Raw genomic sequence first — 27092 nt, 5'->3', positions numbered from 1 at the left:
AGAATGTACAATTGATTTATCAAATTTTTTTTTATTTCCTTTTCCTTCGAGACTTTTTTATTCTCATGTTCATAACTAAACCTAAACATAAAAAAAATGCTGGCCTTATAATGAAGAGAGGGGCCTCTTTCAAAATAGATAAATTCAGGGCCACTGGGTCAGGGGTACCATGGGGGTACTTTGACTAAAAATAAATTAATGCTTTGAAATCTGCCCTTTGATAAGCAATGGTGCCTCTTTCAAAATTTGTGAATTTCATGGCTTTTGGATTAAAACACGAACCAAATACGATCGCTGGAAAGTTGTTACATTATGATACTCAGGTGACCTATAAGGCCCGTGGGCCTCTTGTTTGTGAAGTATTTTATATTCTTCATACAATTTACATTTGTTTATTACATGTACATACGCTAATTATACAAGACAATTACGGATATAATGGACAGAATTCAAGCTTTAAAGACTAATAAACAATACAAGATAGGAGCAGAGCAAACACAAACCTCCGAAACATCAAAGACTGGATCACGTGCCATGAAGAATTTACATTTTAGTTTTATCAATATGTGAAGACTCAAAGACAAGACAAATAGACACACAGACAGCCAAATGTCCTTATTTCTATAAATGTCCATCGTGCACTTAATATACTGTATAAGTGGAAATTTTAGCGAGAGACATATTTATCGATTTAGCCTTAAAAAATAGGTATTTCATTTTTAGCGAAAATAATTTAAGCGATATCAAAAAACAATTAATTTTTAACGAGAATCAATTTACCGGTCTCAGCACCTTCGCTTATCATGCCAAAAAAAAATCCTTGTTAAAGTTTCTGCTTACACGGTAGATGTATCAGTTTGTTGATTGGAAAGTTTACACTTTTCACAGAAAATAAATCACAAAAATCTTCACTAAAGAAAAGTTGTGGCAAGAATAAACGTCTGATGGTGATGCAAAACTTTGTTGTTAATGCAACCTGACGCTATCCCTATCTCAGTCTTGATGCCTCAGTACATGAGTTCCATTATATCTTGTTCCAGGCTTCCTTCGCTAAGTCGTAGTATTGCCTGTATAAACAATATTGTAGAAATTTTGACTTTATAAAGCTGTTCTGTTATAGATTATATACCATTAAAGCTGATAGGTTGAGTTTACAAGAAAATTGGCAGATATATCTGTTTCTCCTAAAGAAATGTAATAACTGGTCGTCATAATACTTCTAATTTCTAATTTCCATCAACAAGACGGGAATACATTCTAATAAATCACTACCGATTTACGTACATAAACAAAAAGGTGTCATTTGCAAGCCTTCTAGCCTATAGATCGATAGAAAGGAAGTTCTTCTTTCTTGTATTAATTAAGCAAAATATAAGCAGCCACTAGTTGAAAATACATTGCAATGCGGTAAAGGAATACCTTAGTAATATTGATACAATTCAAAGTAAATTATATGAATGGTGCGAACACTTTAATTTATTTTTTCTTTTTTCACCTTTAACCTACAATAGGTAGATGTTAATTTAGATTTATGATAAATTACCTGACACAAATCTCTCCACTTCACACGGCATTCCTCTTTCTCCATGACACTGGTTGACGGAGTTTTATGTTCAGCCTCGTTCCTATAAACTCGGATTCTCTCTACGTCATCAGTTGGAGTTTTCTTTCCCGGTTCCGGTGTCTTTCCCCAGCCTTTGGTCGGGGTAGGAAGGTTTGGACCGTAGTTCCTCAACAGTTTGTACATAAGGGTCACATCGAATGCAGAAGATGTTGGAATCGATTTATCTACTGTATGATCATATGAAAAACAATTATTTTCAAATTACATTGAATAAACTGAATGAATTCAGATTCATAATAAAAATATTGAAAGCAAAAAAATATTCTCAAAATTTATCAAAAGTGTTTGAATTTGTATGAGTTTGATTTCGGGACTTTTTTTTTTTTTTTTTTTTGCATTTTCCAAGACTTTTAACTTCATGCAACGACATTATCAAACCATAAAAACAAAAGAAAATAAAAAAAAAATAAAATAAAGAAAAATAAAACAATTTGACATGAAGAGCTCAGCTCAATATAATATGCGACACTTAAATCTATTTGTTTTTAAATCTGTATTTGTTGCCTATTTTCCTGTCAATCATGTCCTAGCCACTACCTACTTTTTTATTTATATTCTCATTCTAAATGCTCCATGTAACCCCAAATCGGCAACTGATTCAGAATTTTTCATGAAAATTTAAAGCATAAAAAACAATACTAATTCCTATTTATTTGACGTATTAATTGCCAATTTGAAGTAATGTACATGTGTGACAACACAACGATGCTTAAAATTTAATACATTTAAGAATTAAATATGTGGTATTCGGTTTTGTAAAAAAAAAAATGTAAAAAAATCTGTATAAGTAAGACCCTTTTAATTTCTGAGTTCCTGGGTCATTTTTTAAGATTTATACTCAGCATACTCGTACTTCACTATTATACATGTAAGCCTGCCTGTTTTAGCTAAAAATAAAAAAAAATACCTATTTAACTTTTTCATTTAAAGTTAAACTTTAATTTTTACAAATCAAAAAAACAAAAAATATAAAAATGCCATTGAGCATTACAAAAACTTAAATTAATCAACATTTTACTCTCAAACTAATAGAAGAAGTGTTTGCTTCAGTGATGAAAAATAAAAGCAACCAATAAAGTTTCGAGGATAAACTCAGGGTATGTTTATCTTTTTTCTTATTCCCTGTTTTATGTAAAAGTTCCAGTTATTGAAAGACCTTTTAAACTGTTATGATGTCTGCTAATATTGCCAACTCCTCTTAATAATTTTTTAAATACAATCCAAAATTATATTCAAGACATTTTTCTTTAAGAAAAATAACTAGCGCTGTAATCATTTTGATGTAGTATAAACTGTTCGTAACGTATGCTGATTTTCTAAGCAAGAGCATTTCGTGAGACTTAAATTTAAAAAAAACAAAATCAGAATCAATATGAAAATATCAGTGGGAATGGTACATTATAGAGTTTGTGTAGATGCATGCTGTGTGCGTCCCTAAATTCCGGAAGACCTGGATACAGTAGATCACATTGGTCTGTATTGAACTGTCTACTTAAGTTACTTTTCTCCTTCTGAAGTAACATAAATAGCTCCGCTGGAGGGAAGACTTTGTCAAAGTATCTCTGAAGAGCTTCTCTGCCGATTTTTGTGAGTTTTTCGAAACACTGGAAGCTACATGTTTTCATTTCAGGTTCAGAATGCTTCCCATAACTCCCTTTTTGAACTAGAGAGTCTGGGTCTGAAGTAGAAAAGAAGTGCATATAATTCCACTGAAAGAGATTTCAGGGTCCTCATTCATTAATTTCATGGCAAGTAAAATAAATATATTCAGATTAAAAAAAATACCTATTGACTCAGCAAGTACATCCTGAAATGTATAAAACAAACGTTTGAATTATATTAGATATATCAGTATCGGTAGTAAAGCATAAATTTTCAAAATACGAGGGGCGTTCAAAAATTACGCTGACTTGTTGCACAGAAAAAATATTTGACGACATAATCGGGCAAAATTTCACAAATAATATAAAAGAATTTTTACTTTTATGGTCTTCAAAATGTTGTAAATTGATATTTATTTTGAGTGATTTTTCAGGACATACCATTAAGTCACGGCGCAGCAAAATCTTCGACGTCACAAGCATTATAAAAATTATGTGATTGAGCTTTCATTTTCTCAACATTTTCCCTTGAGTACCTGTATAGAGTTACCTTATCTACTCAACATCAAAACACCATTTCTTGTCAAACTTAAAATCTATTAAACAAGTAAAGAATATTCTTTTTTTTATTTTAAAACCAAAAACTACTAATGAGATATAGTGTGATATTGGTGACTCTCAATCACGTTCTTTACAGTCCGGATAAAGTTAACTTTTCGTCTATAATCTTCTTTCCGTCCTCCCGTATAGCCTTTTTACAGAGTTCTAAGTCTAAAATTTCAATTTGCTATTTGTGGGCGAATGTTACGAGTAGCCTAGTTTACTACATGTTTTATAATGCATATTTTGGATCTATTCAGGAGACGTCATTTTCACAGTCGTTTTCACGGGAATCGCATCAGAGAAAAACCACTATATTTCTGTTAGTACTTCAAATATTACGTCCGAAATCTAAATACATAATAATAAAACATTTTATAGGTACATTTGGGAAAATTGTTGAAAAATATCGCGAATTTTAGAAATTCAATGAGTTAAATTTTTGAATCCGCATGCATTTGCTTCAATTTTTTTTTGTCCTGCGCCATACCTCACCATCAACGATATCAACATACCGATAATTTTAGTAGAATTTTTTTAAAATACAGAAATTTTGCCCAAAATTTATTGGAATCTGTAAGATACATATTTCTGTGAAATTTTATAACTATATGACGTCTGTAAGAGTAAATAATAGCGCAGTCCGCGTAATTTTTGAACGGCCCTCGTAATATTTCATATGATATAAGAATGTGAAGACAATTTTAACGGTATGATTTTTAAGTGTTTTATATGTAGGGTTTGGCAATATCCAGAAATGTACGGATCTACCCACCCTGCTCAGAAAAATAACGCATGAAATGGTTATATTTAAACCGTCTGTATTTTCTTTCTTTCTTTTTTTTTTTTTTTTTAATAAAAATATATATTTTGCTGAGCAATAATTTTCTTTTCCATCGCTATTTTAGTATGCAGAACTTTATGTCACTTTCACCTTGAATAGTCATGATTTTTAATTAATGTGCAATAACTGATCAATCATTGAGTCATGTAACGGTATTCTTAAATTGTCCTTTGCAGGCGCGGATCCAGAAATTTTTTTCCAGGGGGGGGGGGTCCACCTCAGTCAAAAAAAAAATTCCAATCCCAGAAATTTCTTGACAAGCAAAAAAAAAAAACGTAAAGTAACACTCCCCCTAACGTCAAAAACCTATTTCGTAGGGGGGGGGGGGTTAGTGGTGACTTCTTTTCTTTTTTTGCCTCAAATCTTTAACTTTTCATACCCATTTTACACATATACCGGGGGGTCTGCGTTTTCCAAGGGAATCCATGGTAACTTTTTCCTTGTTTTAGTATGTACGTTTTTAACCTGGTAAATTCCGAGGGGGGGGGGGGGGTCCTGACCCCCTGACCCCCCCTCTAGATCCGCGCATGGTTTGTACAACGAATTGAAACTAAAACATGAACTATGAGTTGCTGTATTAGATTTTTTCAAAATTTGGGAATGATTGCTTGTACATTGTTAAACGCCCCTCTCGAAAATTTTTCACTCATATGGAATTGCCAAAATTAGCGAATAAACCAAATGAAATGAATAAAAACGTCAAAACACTTTTCTTTTTAAAATGTCTAAAGTATTTATGTAATTTTTTAGAATGTTCAAGTAAGACGACTTGAACAAAATTTATAATAGGCTGATTTAAGTCTTCTTATCTCAATTTATGTCGCCCGCGTGGCGCAGTGGTTAGAGCGTTTGCTCTAAAGTCGCGAAGTGAGGAGTCAGTCCTTACGTCGCGGGTTCGAATCCCACTATGGGACGTGGAGACCGGTCCTTCGGATGGGACCGTATAAACCGAGGTCCCGTGTCGCATAGGTAGTTTACACGAAAAAGATCCCTCCCTGCTCAATAGCCCTGAGTGCCAAGCATAGGACAAAATTTCCAGCTCTCCACCGGCAAGTGGTGGCGTCTCCATATGAGTGAAATATTCTCGAGAGGGACGTTAAACAATATACAATCAATCAATCAATATCAATTTATATGAAATTAATGTGATTATGAGAATGAAAAATTATTTTATTTAATGCAAGATGAATTCAACGAGTAACTGATTGATTGATTGTATAATGTTTAACGTCCCTCTCAAGAATTTTTCATTCATATAGAGAGTTCACTTTATGCTGGTGAAGCCTTCAGAGTTACATCTATACTCGGCACTGAGGACCATTGAGAAGTGATTATCTTTATCGTGCCGGCGCCTATCGGGACCTACGTTTTTAGGGTATATGTGAAAGACCGGTGACTTTCTAGTGCTAAAGGCAAGGCAAAGGAACAGTCATTAGATTTGTTTACGTCTTAGCTTTGATACGGCGGCGCAAACGAGTATCAAACCCGGGCATTCCGATCACGAAGCCAACGCTCTTACACTAGGCTCGGTTCAATATAATTAATTGTGTGCATTTTTTAGAAATAGTATTTAAATATTGAACACTAATGGTGATTACCACATTCCAGTAAAATAGCAGAACAGATTCACTTAGTATGTGGCTGTTATTCAGTTCATGTTTTGGACACAGCATAGTTCCCTTCTTTAACAACTCTTCTTCTTTAACAAAACAATCATCATGTTCGTGAAATACTTCCTGCTTTGAACATTGGAATCCAACAGTGTACATGTCGATTTTTTTGTGAAAATTCTCGAGCAAATCATTCAATAAATCAGTGATAATATTTCGAACTTCCAATACAATGTTTTTTGTAACCGGGGTATTTGTCGGTTGAAAAACCTGAAGTTGTATGGAGGAAGGGTTAACGGCCAAGGCAACCGCATGCTGCTTATAGGCAAAACAAGCAATGTTTTTGTAGAGACAAAGTCCATTGTCTTGTAAAACTCTCCATTCTCTGTTGGTTCTTGTCAAGCAGGAAACGATCAGGCGGAAGTAAATAAAATATGGCAAGAATTCGAATCGAAAGACCAACACAGGCGTTTTGTATTCCAAAGAGTGAAAATAGTTTTCCTCGGCACTTCCAAATGTGCGCTTATTCGTACAGGGAATATAATGAGCTACTGTACCAACAGCAATTAAACCAAGACGTTCCATATATTGGAGAAGATGTTCTTTGTGCTTGTATCTGTTCCAGAAATCCAATTCGAAGTTTTTCAATCTCCATATGTTTGTCAAAAGAGTGTCTAAGATATGTCCACTCGTGTAAAAATCCATCCAATCACGCCTGTTTTCTGCAAAATCCCTGACGTGGTTCGGGTCTGTAATTATGTTCTTGAAGGAATCAATGAACCACTGGATATCCAAGATTACTGTGTCAGAAAGTGCAGCCTCATTAAAGTATAGAATGACCCCGATATCATGGTAAAATTTCAGGACGTCTTTGATTTGCGCACTCTTTGCTTCATTTTCACCGAAACATCTGTTGGATAATTCTTTAACTGTTATCATTTTTGACCCATGTTTTCTCAATTCTCGAAAAACAACCTCACATAAAGCCCAGTCGGTTGGAATGTTTTCTTTCCATTTTTCTTCCCTCGCAATTTCAATAATACACTTTTCTAAGTCAGAAAGTGTATCGTAAAAAGGTGTACCATCTGTATGGAAACCAAGCACAAAACATCTCTTTCGTTCCAAGTGTCCTTTCAAATGTTTGTTGAACTGCAGGTGATCCAGTATTTCGTTGTAGAACGTGTCAGAATTCTACAGAAGACACATAGATTAATATTATCTCTTTTTACTAGAAAGGAATTTAAACGCAAAATTTGTTTCTTTTTTTTTTAAAAGTTTGTGTAATTGTTTTAGTAATGAATTATTTGTCTACGAAGGAATGGAAGGCATGATTTCAAATTACATTAAAAAAAATATTTTCAAGAATACCTGGCCTTTTACTTTTTCAAAATGAGTTCCTATGATGACAACTGGAGCATTACTTTCACAATAGGTGTGGACAGACTTCAGCCAAAAAAGGATGTACTCTGTGTAAAATAAGGCTGATGAAATTATGTTTAGATTCAGACTCTTTTTCTGTGTTTGCTCCCTAAATGTCAAGTGTGCCGATCTCTCCATATTTATTAAAAAAATGTAAATTTTGACAATTGAAAGGCAAATGGCTCATATGCAGGTGAATATCTCACGGACTAATAAAGAATTCTTCATGTAGTTTTTATCTAATAAATACCATTTTAATTATCTAGTAACTTTTTTATTTCATGTACATTGTTTTGTATGCTGATGACATAAACGACAAAAAAAAAGCTTTGTCCACAGGTTCAGCCAACTAAATATAATAATGTATTGTCAGCGTTTCTTGTGTGGAATGATTACCTTGGGGTTTTCACGATTTTTTCTTTGATACAAAAGGGGTGATAGGTAGTGGAGGAGTTTTATCTACATGGACCTGTAGCGTCAATCGATGAGAAAATTATCCCATGTTTTCAAATGACATTAATTAACTGGCACTTTATATTGATCAGATCGACGTTTAATTGAGGTTTAGAATTATTTCATTTTATCGGCCTTGAAAAAAGATATATTTTTAATAGGGATGGCAATCGATTGCAGAATTGCTAATCGGTTAACCGCAAAACGTTTCGACCGATTAGGGAGTAACTGGAAAGTCGTATCGAGATATACATTTTGACTTGTTTTTCATACACAAAAAGGCTAAAACGCAACGTTGGAAGTCACATTCTGTTTATTTACATAAGAGTTTGTTTTATTTCAATTTCAATAGACAAGAAAAAATTAATAAAACCATGAATCTTGCTAGAAAAATCAGACAGGGGTAATTTTCCAGCGCAGATGTTAAAGAAGTTCTGCCTTTGCATCATAATCAAAACTATAGTCCGTGTCTGAACTCTCACTTTACTTACAATTTACAACGTTTTATATAATAATATAATTTTTAAAATAGATAACAGCAAAATAAGTATAGACTTACTATAATTAAAAGTGCTCAACTGTAATGTTTTTAATATCATTTAAAAAACACAGGACTATCTGGGTAACGGCATAAAGTTTTAAAACAGTAATCAACAATTAACGAATTGACCAATTACCCTTCGATCTCAATCTGGAGAGCTATAATTACCTACAAATATTCTTAATTATAAGATGTGTAAAACACTGTATAAAATAATCTATGCAGCGCTTATTGTTTTCTGAGAAAAAAAAACCAAGGGATTTATAACGAAACTGCGCTTAAATTTACAAATATTTAATTTTTTCCGACTAACGGAATACGGATTTTCAAACCGATTAATATCGTTCCGACCGATTAATCAATTAACCGGTTACAAATTGCCATCCCTAGTTTTTAATAGAACTTTGATCAGTGTAGCCGAATGAAACAAAATTAAGTCATTAAAGCTTTTAGTAAAAGGTAACGATAGATATAAAACAAATAGATTACTAGTAACCAAAATTTGCTGCCTCTGACATAACTGTTAACCAACTTTTATTTGTGACGACTTTATTTCGCGATTTACCAGGGTTAAACTAGATCGCGACGATTAATTTTCGCAATCAAGCCGATGTTTTCAATTAACACACAGACTTTAAGGACCGCTTCAGGGCGAGGAATATTCGCAATGACAAGGCTCTCGCGAACATCGCGAAAATTTCTCGCACGCGAATAAAAGTTGGTTTACAGTAAATCATTTGTCTTTTTATGTAGCACATAAAAACATTGAAGCAAGCGCTTTGTATTTTCTTTTATTTCATGCGATAAGTTAAAAAAATGTATGAGTCGTATTCGTAATTGATATGTTCAGAAATACGTTTAAAATTCTTATTGTCAATTTACATTAGAAATAAAAAGTTCTTGATTTGGCTTATTTAAAAAAATTACTCAGTATATTTAAGGAATCACTGTCTAGTTCGTATAGTATGCCAGGGCATCAACGATAGTGGGAAACATGGGATAATTTGCATAACGGGCTGAAGTAGTGCCTAGCGATGTATAATTATATTGGTAAGTTTATTGCATGTATTAGAATAGACATAACTCGACTAATCAAAATGTAACAAATAACACTCTGGCCACGCGGTGCGTCATTCTGCCTCTTCTACAACCTACTGTACAGCCTTGGCTGACGGATGTTTTCAAAACTGTTATTGGGAAATACTTTGAAGGGTATTTGGGCTGTCAAAATACTTATTTTATTAAGATAAATTACATTGGGCCTTTTGTTGGATAAAAATCCAACACTGGATTCGACACAGAAAGGATTTATGTACGTGTTTAAAATAAAAAAAACCTACAAAGTATACATTAAAAACATTCTCACAACACAATACTAAACACACACACACACAAACACACACACAAAATAAATACTATATATTTAATAGCAAACATTAACAACAAATACATAATATGATTTTTAGTTGTCGGGATTAATTAATAAATGTAAATTATAAAAGATATTTATACAATAATTATAGTAAAGGTAAATAGAAACCTTACCAGATATCCAGTTAAATAAACTCCAAATTATTACTTTGAAGAATAATTTGTTATATTTTCAGTTACACGCTTCTGCCGTAAAAGCAATAAGTGTAGGGGTCAGGAATTTGGCGGGTACTGTGCTTATATACTAGGTGAGAACATGCATATTATTAAGATTAAAACGGTCAGTTATTGGTTAGCATTAAGTCACATTAGGTCATTTAATCGGAAAGACGTGTAAATACAAAAATAAAATATCACATGATCTCTCAAAATATTCACACTAGACAAACAAATAAACAAACACAGCGATAGCATTTAATAGGCAATGCGCTTCTTGTATGCACGAATTAAAATATAACATCTCTGACAATCACGTTTAAAGAATTTCGTGATTTATTCTATTTCTTGAAATACATAGAACAGTTTGCCTATCACTCTCATAACAAAAAGTATTTTTAATTAATAAATAAACCTCTTACCACCATTTGTCCAGTCAGCAAACATAGTCCCCTGTTGTTCACACAGCTTTGGGTCAACTTTCTCATCAAACGACCTAGACATATCTATCACAAGTAGATAGAAAGCTCTTCTACTGAGATAGACCTGATGACAGGCGTAGTAGGCACACTGCCCTCCAAAATCCATAACACTCAAAAGTGCCTTCCCTTCTTTATCTGCTTCTTCAACAGCTAAATTTGCAATTTGAAAAAAAAAATCAAAATCTTATCATGTAATTATTTTCTTTGCAAAATAATTGTTAAATTCTCATATAAATCTATAAATCACAAATTTTTATACAAAAAAATAAAGGTTCTGCTTTTCTAGGATAACACCAAGGCTTGCACTTTTTTGCATCTTTTATGGAAAAGTGTTACTAAAATGTCTGACAGGGAGAAAGCCGAACAGCACAAAAAGGAAATGACAACATGCTGACTACATCACAAATCAAATTTTCATATTTGAACAACAATTGCTAAAAAGAATTGTTTGTATTTTTTTAGATTGATGTACGTGGGAAGTATCGCCAAACCCCGTCACTTTCGGGAACCTCCGCTCTGTTTGTAAATGAATACGACTGTGACGTCATATTTTGCATGAAGAAAATAAATCTACAATCAAATCGTCTATATAACAGTCAAGTTAAAAAGAAACAGACAAAAAGTACACTTAATTTAAGGTTTTGTATTTTATGCGAAGTCAATAAGTACATTTTCGCTTATGCGCTGTTTCATTGATAACTCTGATCTGTATCTTTATCATGCTCATTTTTTTTTTATGAAAGTAAGAAACAAAGGTTTAATATGACATACCATATTTAATACGGCTAAGAATATTTAATTTTTTGTATGCAATTGCCCGAATGCTCTACGTGTTGACGCAACGTCGCCGTCAGGTATACTAGAGTGTACTCAACGTTGTAACGTCAAAATGACGTTAACTATTCGTTAACTATAGTTTTCATCTGTAAAACTATATTTAACGGTTGTTAATTATAGTTTACGATTTTTTATATAAGTCTGTCTGTCTGTAATATAACGTTAACAATAGATTTTGTTGATAAACATAGATTCACGTTTGTAACTATAATTTACAATCGTAAACTATAGTTACATGTAAGAGCTGCTAATCGTAGTTTCACAAATTGTGAAACAATATTTATCAGATCTTTAATTATAGTTGTAAACCATATTATAGAGATTTAAACCATACTTTACAAATCATTAATTTGCATTATCAGATAAAATATGTTCTGCAATCGCAAATGATTGTTTTCAGTGTTAAGTATAGTTAACTATTGTGAAATATAGTTTATCGCGCTAACTATGGTTTACAGATGTCAAATACGGATAACGTTATTAACTATAATTTACAGTCCGCAAACTATATTTTACAACCGATAAACCTAGTTTATCGCCCGTGAAACTATAATTAGCTTATTTTTGTGAATTTGGCGTGTCATAGTATACAGTTATTGAATGGGTACGAGGAAAATAGCAAATTTATCGTTTCCCGAGGGAGGAAACTATTTCCCGAGGCGGCGAAGCCGCCGAGGGAAATAGTTTCCTTCCGAGGGGAACCATAAATTTGCTATTTCCCGAGTTCCCATTCCATAACTGTTTTATTATACCGAAACAATGATAGGCGATTTAATTTCTTTTGTTTTTACCAGATATTCCGACATTTAAAAAAAACACACTGTACAGGCATAATTCAATGCAAGCGGTTTAACAGATTGTATGATAAGTAATGTATCCTGTCCTAAAACAATTAAATTATTTTTAAAAAGTATTTTCTTTGACATTTCGAAGAATTGTCGTTGTCTTCATTTTGATTGAAGTATGATTTTGACATCGCATGTCGAAATGTTTTGACGTCATAGTTACATTGCTAATAACATGACGTCACAGACTCGAGATTCCTTGAATGCTCCGCCCACTGAATACTTTGATTGGTTAAAATTACTAATAAATATTCATGAGGGAGTAGTCCCAGGGAGTAGCTCTGATTTTCCAGGGAGTAGTCCTCAGATGAGCACAATAGTTTCTTCTCGGGGAAATAGGCAGTTTTATGGTATTAATTTTATATAGAGTAATTACAGTAGAGGTATAATAATAGTTATAACTAGAGCAAAGCTCGTTGCAAAGCAACGAGTAGATCTTCCGTCCTGTTCGACCCGAAGTAGCTTTCATTTTTAACAAAAATGAGAAATAACGCCAAAAATGGGTTGAATCATCTAAAACTATGTTAATTAATGCAAAAATAAGCCATTTTTTGCCACTTCCGGTTTGACCGGAAGTGACGACGACGGACAGAAAATTAATTTTTATGCTCCCAGAGACATATGTTACCCAAAAACTTCCCAAGCTCGGCAAAAATATGCGTTTTCCGACCACTTCCGGTTTTGCCGGAAGTGACGACGACGGACGTATTTTGAAGACGCCAAAAGATTAAGCTTAACATTTTGGACAACTTTGCTTCTTTGATGTATTACAAATTCTCGATACGTTTTGAGATAAAGAAAAAACTTTCGGCCCCTCTAGGCCCTTAATTTTAGTAGCCAGCCCTTTTTACAAGGTATCATTTGAAAGATCTTGGAATTCTACACTTCTTTTGTTCTATATGTTTTAACAAAATATTTCCAGGTAAAAAGCTATCGTAGAAAAGATGTTAAAAATTTTGAAATTCGCGATAGGTGTCTATTTTCGGGCCATAGCGAGCGTCGGCGCTTCGTACTTCCGGTAGTTGTGATATACAAAATGCACTTCTCCAAAGTTTGCTCTAGCATCCCTCAAAATTCACACTTCTATCTTCAATGGTTTTTGAGAACATTGCCGGACAAAGTGACCCTCTAAAAATGACAAAATCGCAGAAATCTCCGAACCGGAAGTGACGTCATCAAAACAAAAAAATATATATCTAGATTTTTTGATGTTCTATCATTCCTGAAAGTTTCATGAAAATCGATCAAGGCGTTTTCGAGAACACGCGTGCACAAAATATGTAAGAAAAAAAATAATAAAAACTGTGGAAAAGAAACCTAAGAATAACAGAAAGGTCTTCCGCTGAAGACGGAAGACCTTAATAATGATTTATCGACTGAACCCTTAGTGTACTTTTTCATTAAAGCATTTCACCGAGACAAATTATAACGATAAGTTAATTTATTAATAGGAAATGTACATTGACTTACAACCCAAAATCCTGCATTCTAAGAACATCAGACGTCATTTTAACCAGTGTGGGACATTTCTGCAAGACATTTCGATTCTATTGTACTTTTTATTCACCAATAAGAACTGATGAAACCTATCAAAAGCTTTTTTTCAGTACTTTCCGATTACATACCTTAGCGCATGGACATTTTCATCGTCTTTTTTGTCCCCCGCTTGAAAAGTGGGGGATATTAATTTGGGTTTGTCCGTCCGTCCGTCCGTCCGTCTGTCCGTCCGTCCGTCCGTCTTTCTGTCTGTCTGTAACGCTTTCGTTTCCACACGATATCTCGAGAACCCTTTGAGCTTTTGCAATGAAATTTAGCATAGCAACTCCCTATGAACTAGAGAAGAACCCTATTGATTTTGAGGTCAAAAGGTCAAAGGTCAAGGTCATAAATAAGCAAATTCTGTCTGTTAAAACACTTTCGTTTCCACACGATATCTCTAGAACCATTTGAGCTATTGCAATGAAATTTTATATAACAACTCCCTGTAGCCTAATAAAGACCCCTATTGATTTTGAGGTCAAAAGGTCAAAGTTCAAGGTCGTAAATTTATACATTCTGTCTGTGTGTAATACTATTATTTCCGGGCGATATTTCAAGAAGATTTTGAGCTTATGCAATGTAATTTTATATCAAAACTCCCTAGGACGTCTCTCCCCCCTCTCAAAGTGCCCCGCCCCGTTTGTTTTATTAGTATTTATAGTATTACATGTCGCTATTTTTAGCGCAGGGGCATGAGGAGAGTTATTGCGTATAAAACAGGTTCTCGGCGGACTTTATGTTCTTATTACATCTATTAGAACTGTTTAATGAAGGCTAAATAAATCAAACACCATGGATTGTGTAAAATTTTGAGAATACCGAACATGAAAACATGAATAAATACATGTATGTGACTTCACTTCTGCATATACTTCACGCCTAGTAAAGAGAATCCGTGGTCCAGTGGTTATGTCTCTCGCTTCAAGTGTGAGAGGCCCCGGGATCGTATCTCGGTCTAACCTTAATTTTTTTTTTCTTTAATACTTTTTTTTTTCTTACTAAATGATAGTATTCAGCATGTGAAATGAAAAATTTATGAGGTTATAAAATCATCATTACAGTGTGATAAAAATTCCATATAAAAAAAAATCTTCTATACACATAATGAATAATAAGCAATCAAATTTTTATATGCATATTGACATACATGTATTTTATTTGCTTCAGTATACATGTATACATTTAATAATTCTACAAATTCAGTCAGGGGGGCCGACTTTTTCCCTAAGCGGGGGACACGAATTCTCTGAATTAGCTTGTTTGGAACAAGTAGTTGTATAAAGGTACTCAGTATATGTGAGATCAAATTTGTAAAATTACTGCCAAATTTTCTATTTTTCCCATGGAAAATGCGCTACACTAAATTTTAATTGAATGGACATCTCAAAAGACTTCAAAAGATGTTATTTATTCTTTTAACAGAGAGGTTGTCAACAAAAAAGATATGTTTAAATTTGAAGAGAATGATCTTGCTAAATATCTCAGATATGCCAGATTTGCCGACGTTTTTCGAGAATAAATTGCAACAGAACAAGCCAAAAATTGACCTTATTCCCGAATAGAATTATCTGTCAATATGTGTATACGAGGGCTGTTCAAAAATTACGCAGACTGTGCTATTATTTACTCTTACAGATGTCATACAGTTATAAAATTCCACAGAAATATGTATCGTAAAGATTCCAATAAATTTTGGTCAAAATTTCTGTATTTTAAAAAAATCTACTAAAATTATCGGTAGTTGATAACGTTGATTGAGAGGTACGGCGCACGACAAAAAATTGAAGCAAAAGCATGCGGATTCAAAAGTTTAACTCATTGATTTTCTAAAATTCGCGATATTTTTCAACAATTTTCTCAAATGTACCTTTAAAATTGTTCTATTATAATGTATTTAGATTCCGGACGTAATATTTGAAGTACTAACAGAAATAAAGTGATATTTATCTGATGCGATTCCCGTGAAAACGACTGTAAAAATGACGTCTCCTGAATTGACGCCGTATCAAACTTTTGTTAAAATATGTGTAATGCTCGAGATATCGGCAGCATAGATCCAAAATATGCATAATAAAACATTTAGTTAACTAGGCTACTCGTGACATTCGCCCACAAATAGCAAATTGAAATTTAAGACCGTTAGACCTCTGAAAAAAGGCTATACGGGAGGACTGGAAGAAGATTATAGACGAAAAGTTAACTTTATCCGGACTGTAAAGAACGTGATTGAGAGTCACCAATATCACACTATATCTCATAAGTAGTTTTTGGTTTTAAAACAAAATCAAAGTACTGAAAGTACTCATGGGAGTTGAGCATTGTTAACTGAAAGATCTCACAGGAAGTAAAAGAACAGTTTCATCCTTTCAGATTCAAGTTAGCTAGAACTGATTTTTTAGAGATACAACAATAAACATTAAAAAAATTTCTATTGCATTTGAATAGCCAAGATCATGGGACTGCTCTTAAATTAGCTGCAGAATTGTAGCTCTCCGAAAAAAGGAAGATATTGACAGACCGGAGAGATACAGTGCCATCCATTGAAAAACTGTATATTTATTGCGCACGAACAGTTAAGTTTAGTTCTGGGTTTATTCTTTCTAAATCTTACCTCAACAACTTGACCAAACAAAACAGACAACCCCCACCACCAAAAAATAATTTTTCCAAACTAAAAAATAATATTAGTTTAGGTAGGTTTCAAACTTCTTTCAGTACCATTTATTGCTCAAACTCAAACACTACCCTTATATTTCTGAAGCATTTGAATCAAAGCGCCCCCTACTCTCTTTAAACTTTGTACTAGATATTTGGTCCAAAGAAACAAACAAACAAACACTCTTTATATTCAATGCTACCATCACCAGATACTAGATTGTCATTTTTCTTCCTCTGATTAAAACAAGTATTTGCTATTCTCTTTTGGGTTTGAATGTTTCTTTTCGAATACAATAATTAATTTTTATAGAACTCCGTGCTTACCTATTTTTTCGAATGTATATATCTTTATAACGTAATCATTAAGTTTTGTTATTCCATAATTTTAAATTTCATTTCAAGTAATTTCTATATAAAAGTAAGTATCTGAAAACTTTACATTTTATTTGTTTTTCGTTCGATAATTTTTTCAATCATATTGAGACACTACCACTTGTCGATGGAGCTAGCTACATGTAAGTCTACAAATTTTTACCTATACACGGCACTCAAAACCATTGAGTAATGAGGGATCGTTTTGTGCAAGAACATACTGCGACATGGGATTTCGGTTTATGTGGTCTCATCAAAAGAGTTTATCTCCAAATGCATCCCACGGGATTCGAACCTGCGACGTAATGATCAATTAACACCTTACTTTGAATCTCTAGAGCAAACTATTTTAACAACTGCCCCACGCGAGTGACACTTAAAGTTTGTGATTTTGATTTTATTCAAATTTAATTAAAAACCAGACATAGTTTAACGAGCTACTACAGTTAAAAAGGTTCAGTTGTAATCATGAGGAACGATCTTTCTCACAGATCGATCATTGGGATTATAATACCATTGTGTCTGTGCATACGCATGTATTCATTAATTTTAACTGTTTTAATTATATAATAAAATCAAATGATACATTTTATAAAGTAATACTGCAATGCAAGTACATACACATTTTCAAGTTCAGATTTGGTGACCAACTGAATGCTGATAAATTCGTGAAATTCATGATGCAAAATTAATGTCATTTCAAACTGTGAGATCTAGATAAATGCTATTATTTTTTCCATTTACCAACGTAAAAAAATGAGTTGTTTGTATCTGGTCTAACAAAAATTTTCCAGTCTTACAAATCATTTTACTTGTCAGAGCAAATAAATGTCTGACAGTAATATTTTCCGCAGTATTTTTTTAAAGTAACGTTGTTCTGTCTCTTTATTGCTGAAACAAATTGAAAGAAGTTGGGTTAAACCTTAGCGTTCCTTTGACCTAACATCTTTGTTTACATCTCTATATTTAGACAATCGCGTCATTGTCAAACCAGTTAGACCAGTTGTTGCTGTTTGGATGACCTCGCACTTTTTGTAATGGAGCGTAGTGGAGTCAGCCGAGGATTGCCGAATGATAAATGACGGAAAACTTGGACTTTTTTTGTACGGAAATCAAAATTTACGTGTCATTTCTCAAGAGAGATGACAAAAATATGCTATTCAAATTAAGTTGAATAAAATTCTATTTCATTTACTTTCAAATTATTTATGAAAATTAGATTAATTCAGAAAAATGAGATGGACTATTTTTATTGCGGAAGTTTCTTCGAGTTTATATAGACTGGTACGAGTTTGTATTGAATATCACAGGGGAGTAAATTGGCCGACACAGAAACACCACGACGGCCGCTATATGATTCATTGTAAAATTACTGCGCCAGAAACCGCGTGAGGGCCTAGGGAGTCTGAACATAGTTCAACTCCCAAAAAAGAATATTCTTTACAAGCTTGACAAGAAATGGTGTTTTGATGTTGAGTAGATAAGATAACTCAAACTATACAGTTACTCAAGGGAAAATGTTGAGAAAATGAAAGCTCAATCACATATTTTCTATAATGCTTGCGACGTTGAAGATTTCGCCGCGCCCTGACTTAATGGTATGTCCTGAAAAATTACTCAAAATTAATATCAATTTACAACATTTTGATATGAAATTTTGAAGACCATATAAGTAAAGATTCTTTACATTATATTCTTATATTCTTAATATTTTTTATATTATTTCTGAAATTTTGCCCGATTATGACGTCAAATATTTCTTCTGTGCAACAAGTCCGCGTACTTTTTGAACGGCCCTCGTACTTTGAAATAATATTTCTTTTTGTTACAAATATATAGGTGAGAAAGAACCTTTTTTCATACATAAAACTACGTTTATTATCAAGACTGTACTTATAATTAAAGCTTATTAACTTATTAAACTTACTGAACTTATTAAAAGTATGATTTTTTATTAAAAACAATTCTTGACGTTACGTCGTTGCGATAACATTAGCAAAACATTTTACATACTGTAGAAGCACATATACATGTATACTTGCGGGCTTAAATTTGGTTTATTTTGTTTTAAACAATTATCAACAAAATTAAATCCCACACGAAATTTTTAATATTTTTAAAGATCGAATGGAGTGACTTTCAAAACAACGAAATTGAATGCAAAAGTACTATTTAGATGACGAATTCACGAAATTTTATCCCCAAGAAAATTTTAACTTCTACAATATAACATACGTTATCTTAACACTATTTGTGTATATTGCTGATGTCTTTCAAAAATTACAACTTAATGCCAATTGAGATATAAAAAAAATCAAGTTTAAAAATCTACGAAAGAAATTATGAAAAGTTTAACCAGGGATAAAAATTCTTTAATACGTTGACATAATGTAGAGGACCCTGGTTATGGACCTAATTACGTGGTGTTATGTAAGTCCAATAACTGCACTTTTTTAAAATAAATATCATTAAAACGATGTTAAGCTTAATTACTATGTGTAACAAACTAGAAACAAATCAATAAAGAAAAACGGCGTGTTTTCCGCTTACGGTGACGTAGTTTGGGTACTCGGGGATACTTTACTGAAGCTTAAATGTATTTTTTATCAATTTGAATGAACAGTATAATTTAAAATATAATAGGGCCTTCAAAAAATGATGTCCTTTGTGCTCGAAAAGAAGCAAAAGACGCTTTTCAATGATTTAGTTTTCTTGATTTTACTAATTAAAACTTTTGATTAAATCACATGCCCGTAAATTTTTTTTTATCCAATTTCAGATTGTTTTTTAGAACTCATTCTTAGGTATGACCCTTAGTATACTGGAGAATGGCAGATCCAATGATTTCCTGGACTTGTTTTGTCCTTCTGAAATGTGTTTTTTAAGCTTGGAAATAGAAACAAGTCAAAAGGCCAAAGATCTGGCGATATTGTTAATGTGAAAAAAAAATAACTTTCTGTTTATCCCGAAAACCCCTATACTCTTCAGGCCTGCGGGTTTGGACGCTGTCATGAAGAAATTTAATGTAGTGGATACCTTATTTATGGTCCTTCCTCTAATAAACCTTTTGATTTTTTTGCAAAAAATATCCTTTCTAGACTCCTGCAGAAATTAAACTGTCTCCCCAAATACGAATTTGAACAACAATACCACTAATATTTAAGAAAATTGCATATAAATCTGTCTTTGTACTCTTGCATATCTTTGCTCTTGTCAGACCTTCGCTGGTTTTATCAAGTGCATCTTATGGCAAATTTTGCTTTGATGGTTTAATTTTAAGCAATAGATTCAAGTTCCATTAAAAGTTTGAATATCAAACAAACGTGGATAATTACAATTACTGATATTTTAAAATAATTGTTAAGACATTCGTACATGCTGTCGTTCTCACTCAGTTTTCAAAATATAGGGTGATCTTTGAGTACCAAGTTTGTTTTTTTTACCGTCAAACGTTTCTTAAAAACAGTGTAAACTACTACCGATATGATGTCTATCGAATTTGCTATGTGTCTTAAAGTCAATCATACATCATCAAATATTATTTGTTGAAATTTGACAAACAGTTCGTAAGATGTTATAATTTTTGTTGGCAAGCACGATACCCATTTTGATGCCCATTATATAATTTTTCATCATTAAAAACCACCTGCTTATTTTTCTATAGAACAGACATTGGTAGCTGTAAATGTCACATATATTAGTGAGTATTTCTTTGGGATTTTTAACAAGTTTAACAGCAGCTTTATTAAAGCTATTATTTTCAACCATGTCTACTGATTCTTTACCATTCATTTATAATAGTGTCTCAAATAGCCCTTTCTTCCCAAGATGAAACTCTGTGATGAAAAGTGGCCACATAAACTGTTGTAAATTAATTAATGATTCAATAATGAGGGAAAGTCAGGTTAAATGTAATATGACATCTGTTATGTAATTCATACAGTTCAGGATTATTTATTGAACAGTCCTCGTACTTAGCACTAGTATGTGTGAACAACACTTGGATTACTGAATAGACAAAAGAAAAAAAATCGATGAAAATAAATAAGCATACCTGTTTTATAAACTGAACTCTATCTGAATTTTACATAATATTCACGATATTTGCTTTTAACCCTCTTACTCCAAGAGGGGTTATATATGGGCTCTTCCCACTGGCTGCCACAGGGGTCATATATGACTTATCAAAAGTATTTTATATTAAGTTTTGATCTATTCAAGATTCAAGTTCATTGATTATGTATTTTTTCTTAAGCATTTATTTGCTTCAAATTACAAAAATTGTATCTTGTCCGTGGGCATAATTATACTGAATTAGGCTACAACTGTAACGACGTTGACGACGTCAAACTCATTGATGACGTCAAAAACGTCACAATGGGTAATGGTCTATTCAAGGACTTGACAAGTTATAAAGATAATGAACAAAACAACTATTGAACTCTCTTTCTTATTCAATAACTATAGATTCACTTTGGGAACTACAATGCTTATAAAAAAATTATAAATTAAAACGAATATAAGCGATAAATATAATTATGACTTCAAAAATGTATACCATATTTCAAGAAAAGACTTGAAATTTATCTTGTTACAAATAAAAAAGTTTCGTTATTTGCAAAGTATTATCGGAATACTAGTATTGTTTTTTTTCTCTATAGAAACACAAATAAAATTTAGGATGTTTCCCTTTCGTGTTATTGAGGGGCTGAACATTGGACCCCCATGGAGGGGGAATACGAATTTAGAATGAAACACTTTGCCTTTGAAAATGTTGCATGCATGTGATTAATAATCTCTTCTCCACTTATGAGAATTATGTGAAGTTTTCTATAAGAAAAAGAAGATAAAAATTACGTTAAAAAACTGTCCCTTAGAAATATATAATCTGTCCTGAAAGGGTATTAAAATAAACAATCTGACTCAAGAAAATCATATACTTCAACACGCCCCATCCTCTGGGAATTTTAGTTTTCCTTGGTAAGTTTCAAAAATATAATAAATAACGTGTTTCATGACTGACTGAAATTTTGAATTGAAGACACTAGGATTACTTAATGCTGCAGGCCAGAACAGGAAAATTAGATTATGAATATTTCTCTGATTAGAAATAAATCAGAAAACATATATATTTCATAAAAAAAAAAAAAAATTCTACACTAACTCCTTGCGTCGGATGCAAAAATAAAAAAAAAACTGGATCATAATTGTAGAAAAACCCAATCAGGAGTACTAAAAGTGGATCTTACGACCTATGGATATCGATTTAAAAAAAGACAAAAAGTTTATGTTTTGAAATTGTTCATCTTCAATGAATTTATTATTGATTTTATCAAAAAGAAAAAGAGAAAAAGCTTTCGCCGCACCGTCCATGGTTACATATACATGTAGGTGAATCCGTTTCTGTGTGACGCTTTTGATTTCTTTAGCTCCAATATAAGACAATATTTCCAAGTTTTAATATGTTACAGTCACCGTGGATTAGCTACTATTTGCAAGCGTGTATGTCAAAGCATTAACATTAACACCCCCCCCCCCCTTAAAAAGGACCAAAAAAAAGAAGAGAAAATGTATTGTAATACATAATACATTTGTTTAAGCTAGTATATTCAAATATAGATTCAAAATTTTACATTATTCACACACTGTACAATTTGGGTCTCGATCAAACACTCCTTAATGTTGTCAATATTTCTGTTAACCCCCCCCCCTCCCCCCGCTTTGGGATGTTAATGCTGCCCCAGAACCCTTTGTTTGAGTCAGAAAAGCACCCTGTATATTTGATTTTTTTTAAGACTTAATACAAGTATATTAAATTATAAACATTAAATTTTAAGTTATTGAAGTTATACTTGTTCACACATGAAAAGACGCGTAAGCTATGTGTTTCCTTAATTCCATTTGTTCCCGAAATGTTGTACAATAGGTTTCAGAATGGTCCGAAAAATCTGACGTTTTCCTGGCTTTTTTTTACGATTTTGATATCTTACATGCCAGGAAAACGTCAGAACCGGCGCCATTACATAAAGTGGGAAATCGCCGCCTCCAACCGGAGGGCGGCATTCTCGAATTGATTTAAGACACTTGCGAACTGAATTAAATTTCAAAGTCAAAAGTTATCAATAGTACAATACTTAAAGAACTTACCAATAAAGATTTTATGGTTCATTTATGAAATAAATAATCCGTTGAAAAAGGTTTTATCAAACTGTCGAGATTTGTCTTCATTTCGCGCATTTTAAAATCTTGCATGTCCTGTTACGAAATGTGGATTGATATTTTCTTTTTATCGATATTGGTGAGTACTAAAGGCATTGTGCTTTTGATAAATTCTGATTTCGACATTAAGGTCGGTTCACAAGTATCAAAAATCAACTCCAGTTGAAGACGGCGAAATTTCCCAGGTTACGTAATGGCGCCGGTTCTGACGTTTTCCTGGCATGTAAAATATCAAAATCTTAAATAAGCCAGGAAAACGTCAGATTTTTCGGACTATTTTCAGAAGTGTCCCTGGATTTTGGTTTTTTAAAAATACCCTGCTTAATATCTGCAGAGAAAAGAACAGAATAATTTGATTAGCAAAATTTGATAATCGTGTATAGATTTCTAAAATTTGGTATGCATACTCCACTAATTAAGTGCTTTCAAATGACACCAAGGACAATGATCGTGTGACCTAGACTGTGACCTATTTGCTAAAAATTGTTTTTAGAACTTTGTTGCCGCCGGGCGCATAGTGTTTCACAACATATCTTGTTTTCTCTCCTTCACTTAACCCCCATCCCCCCAATTATACAATCCTTAGATCTTTTTTACATGAACTATACATACAAGAGCAATAAAAAAAATGACCACTCTTAGATTTAATTATATCTTTAATGAAGCTAAAAGCAGGCAACACAAGCGTTCCATGGAACAGGCTCTAATTTTGAAATTACTTATCACATACATGTATGACATTTTCTTGATTTTCTGCACTTGAAATCGTAAAAAAATGTGCTTATTTTGAATTCGTATTCCAGTAAAAACCAGATTGTAAATAACTTTATAATCAATTTCTCGTGGTTTTTTTTTTTTTTTTAGTTCTTTTTTTCGATGTTTCTATGTTTTTAATAATTCAATCTGAATAATTTAAACATTTTTAAAAAAGTAACTAATGGTAAAAAACGTAAGAGTTATCTAATATATTTTTATTCCAGATAGTATTGATAGTAAAGAAAACGTGCATTTATTTTGTCTAAAAACCTCTTTTCTAAAAGCTAAGAAAAGGGCTTATTTGCAGAACGTTTCCTTAGCAAAATTATAAAATAGTTTTGAATTCATAATTAAAATACTTTTATAAATAGTAATTATTCTCTTCTCCGAACTTTTATAAGAAGGAATTTTAAAAAGCGTAAATCAAAACAAAAAACAATATGTTTATTGATAATTGATAAAAAACGTTCATATTTTTTCATATTCTTTTACATTATGAATCTTTGCAAAACTACGTTTTTTTTTACTGTGACGTAATACACGCAAAGGAGCTGACGTCATTAATTCAGAATTAAAAAAGACCCTGTGTTGGTTATTTGTAAAATCATTACAATCAAAAATTATCTTAAGAGGATGTTGCTTATCATTTAAAGAATATTCAATGCATTCTGATACTTGTACATGTAAGCACTAAGCAAAGTTCTGGCGTATCAACTGCACAAATTAGACACAGTTCTGGCAGTAAAAGGGTTGAACTCCATTTTACGTATCTTTGTACATGCGTTCTTATCCAAATTCTCTTAACACGTCATGACCAATTCCAAAGTTACTTGATGTACACATATGACGTTATCGGTGGTACATTTTAATCAAATGACAGAATACGGCATGAGAAAATAAGTACATTTCATTTTTGTTAATGTTTACGCGTTTCTATCCATTTTCTAGAGTTAAATTACGTCTCTGAATACCAATATTACGAAAACTTGTATTCTAAGATTGACGTCATCTCGCCTTCTATGACATCATAAAGTAGCACTGATTTCATCATAGTAGAATATTTTGTATGCTTCCTTATTCCCCCTGCGAAATGTATATGTTATAAATTATTGGTTTCTGATTTACATATGTTCCAAGTATAAAATTTGATAGAAAAGTTTCTGTCTCCGCTTTGTGCGCCTTTTTTTAGTTTAGCCTCATCCCAAAATTATTCATTAAACATTCAAAACGACAAAAAGTCAACAAAAAAAAAGTTTGAAAAATTATTCATAGACTAGAATCGTAAGTCAATGACTTTGAAATAAATATAAAGAGAGTTCACTGGTCGTTAGGGAATGATAACTCCTCCTCGATATTTGATTTTTTTGTACGCTCTTTTCTTTGCTTTGGTATATTTAAAATCACAAACTTTTACCAGAATCAACAATATAAAACCTTAAGGCTTGTCCCCTTTATATATACAACTATTCTCCATGATAAATAAAGTCAAGGTTTTCTTACATCATTAAGGTCTGCTCCTTAAAAAAAAAACACTTGTAAAATTACACCACTTGTCATAGCCCATACGAAAATGTGTAGTTGATCGTCAACTAGTCGTCAACTAGCCGTCAACTAGTCGTCAACTGATTATGTGAAAACAGTTGACCACTCGGAGTTGAATACTTTTCTGAAAAGCGATCAACTGATTTGCATTAAACCGCCAGTTGACCATTAGTTGAATGCTAATACTTTGAAATTTCATGCAAAACAAGAGTTGACCACTAGTTGAACACGACTTGTTAGAAAATTTCTCCCACGCTTCATTTATGTTGGGTTCAAAATTATTATCATAGATCGGGTTTGTTATACAATAATTACAACAACCAAGATTTGAATCAGTTCATGTGTGTTTTCTGTAGAAGGTGGGAATTTTGATTTGAAACATTATTGTCTTCGCGATTCAGCGTGTGAAATATATTATGTACTTTAATTTGTAAGTATATAAAATTTAAATATTTGTTTTACTAAGCTTGTAATTTTTAAAATCATAATAGGAATAAAAAAAACTGTAGCCAGTATAGGTCCCTATTTTTGTGTACTTTTTAAATATTGAAAGAATTCTGAAAACTTGCAATGAATCAATTGGTTTGTTGTGTTTCTTGTTGTGTTGGTAAAAAATATATACCATTGCTTTAGACTAATTCTATTTATAACCTTTTCTGCACAGAAACTGAATAAAGCATGTTACAACTAATGAGAGTGTGCCATCTCAACTCATTTATAATGCATTTAGATTTACAAGTACATTTATATCATTTTAGAAACTTCATTGTTTTGGCTTTTCAAGAACACTGGTTTTCTTAGATTTCAAATCTCCCTCCATTTTTTTCAAATATTTAATGAATTCAACCTACGTGCATTGACTAATGGAGTATTCAACTAGCGGTCAACTGCAAAGGAAATAGTTGAGTATTCAACTAGGGGTCAATTGCAAAGGAAATAGTGGAGTATTCAACTAGCGGTCAACTGCAAAGGAAATAGAGAAATAATCAACTAGCGGTCAACTGCAAAGGAAATAGAGGAGTAATCAACTAGCGTCAACTGTAAAGGAAATAGAGGAATATTCAACTAGCGGTCAACTGTAAAAGAAATGGAGGAGAATTCAACTAGCAGTCAACTGCAAAGGAAATAGAGGAGCATTCAACAGTGGTCCACTTTATGCAAATGAGTTAATCGCTCCCTTATTTGCATGGCAAAAATTCAACTAATGGTCAATTGAGGGTAAGTTGACCATCAACTAGTAGTCAACTGAATGCTTCGATTGAATTCTAAAAGTATTTTTTCATATGGGTGGTCATTTGATTGATTTTATATTGTTTAACGCCGAGTCGGCAATTTTTCAGCCATATTTCGGCGGAGGGTGGTCATTTGCAAATAATTTTGTTTTAAAAAATCTGATAGTTTACACAAGTACCCTGAATTTGATATTGAAAGATGCTCGATTTTTGACTGACAATATCTTTAAGACCAGGTTTTTCAACAATATATTGGGAATCTCATGAGTGCAAATTGCGCCCAAATATAAGCAGACCAATTCATGTATTTATATGAAGCAGAATTCGTTCA

The 27092-nt window shown here is 32.6% G+C and overlaps 1 protein-coding gene across 3 annotated transcripts in view; it reads right to left on the bottom strand.

Annotated features, from left to right (window-relative positions):
- Nucleotides 1-352: 352 nt before the first annotated feature.
- LOC134249457 (probable serine/threonine-protein kinase pats1) overlaps nt 353-27092 on the bottom strand; it is a 101968-nt gene continuing 75228 nt past the window's right edge. For 2 of the 3 annotated variants that reach the window (XM_062731808.1, XM_062731810.1), the window contains 7 exons: nt 10702-10911; nt 7648-7745; nt 6268-7470; nt 3410-3431; nt 3075-3302; nt 1544-1791; nt 353-1067 (listed from right to left, as the gene is read on the bottom strand). In XM_062731808.1, coding sequence (XP_062587792.1) covers nt 1008-1067; nt 1544-1791; nt 3075-3302; nt 3410-3431; nt 6268-7470; nt 7648-7745; nt 10702-10911 — 2069 coding nt within the window. In that variant the 3' untranslated portion in view covers nt 353-1007. The remainder of the gene's footprint in view (nt 1068-1543; nt 1792-3074; nt 3303-3409; nt 3432-6267; nt 7471-7647; nt 7746-10701; nt 10912-27092) is intronic. The other variant, XM_062731809.1, reaches the window with a different exon arrangement.

Source organism: Saccostrea cucullata, unplaced genomic scaffold (genome assembly GCF_032062105.1).
Source record: "Saccostrea cucullata isolate Sc308-1 unplaced genomic scaffold, CSIRO_AGI_Scuc_v1 ctg4183, whole genome shotgun sequence".
Lineage (NCBI taxonomy): Eukaryota > Metazoa > Mollusca > Bivalvia > Ostreida > Ostreidae > Saccostrea > Saccostrea cuccullata.
This window is presented reverse-complemented; position numbering and strand designations above follow the sequence as displayed.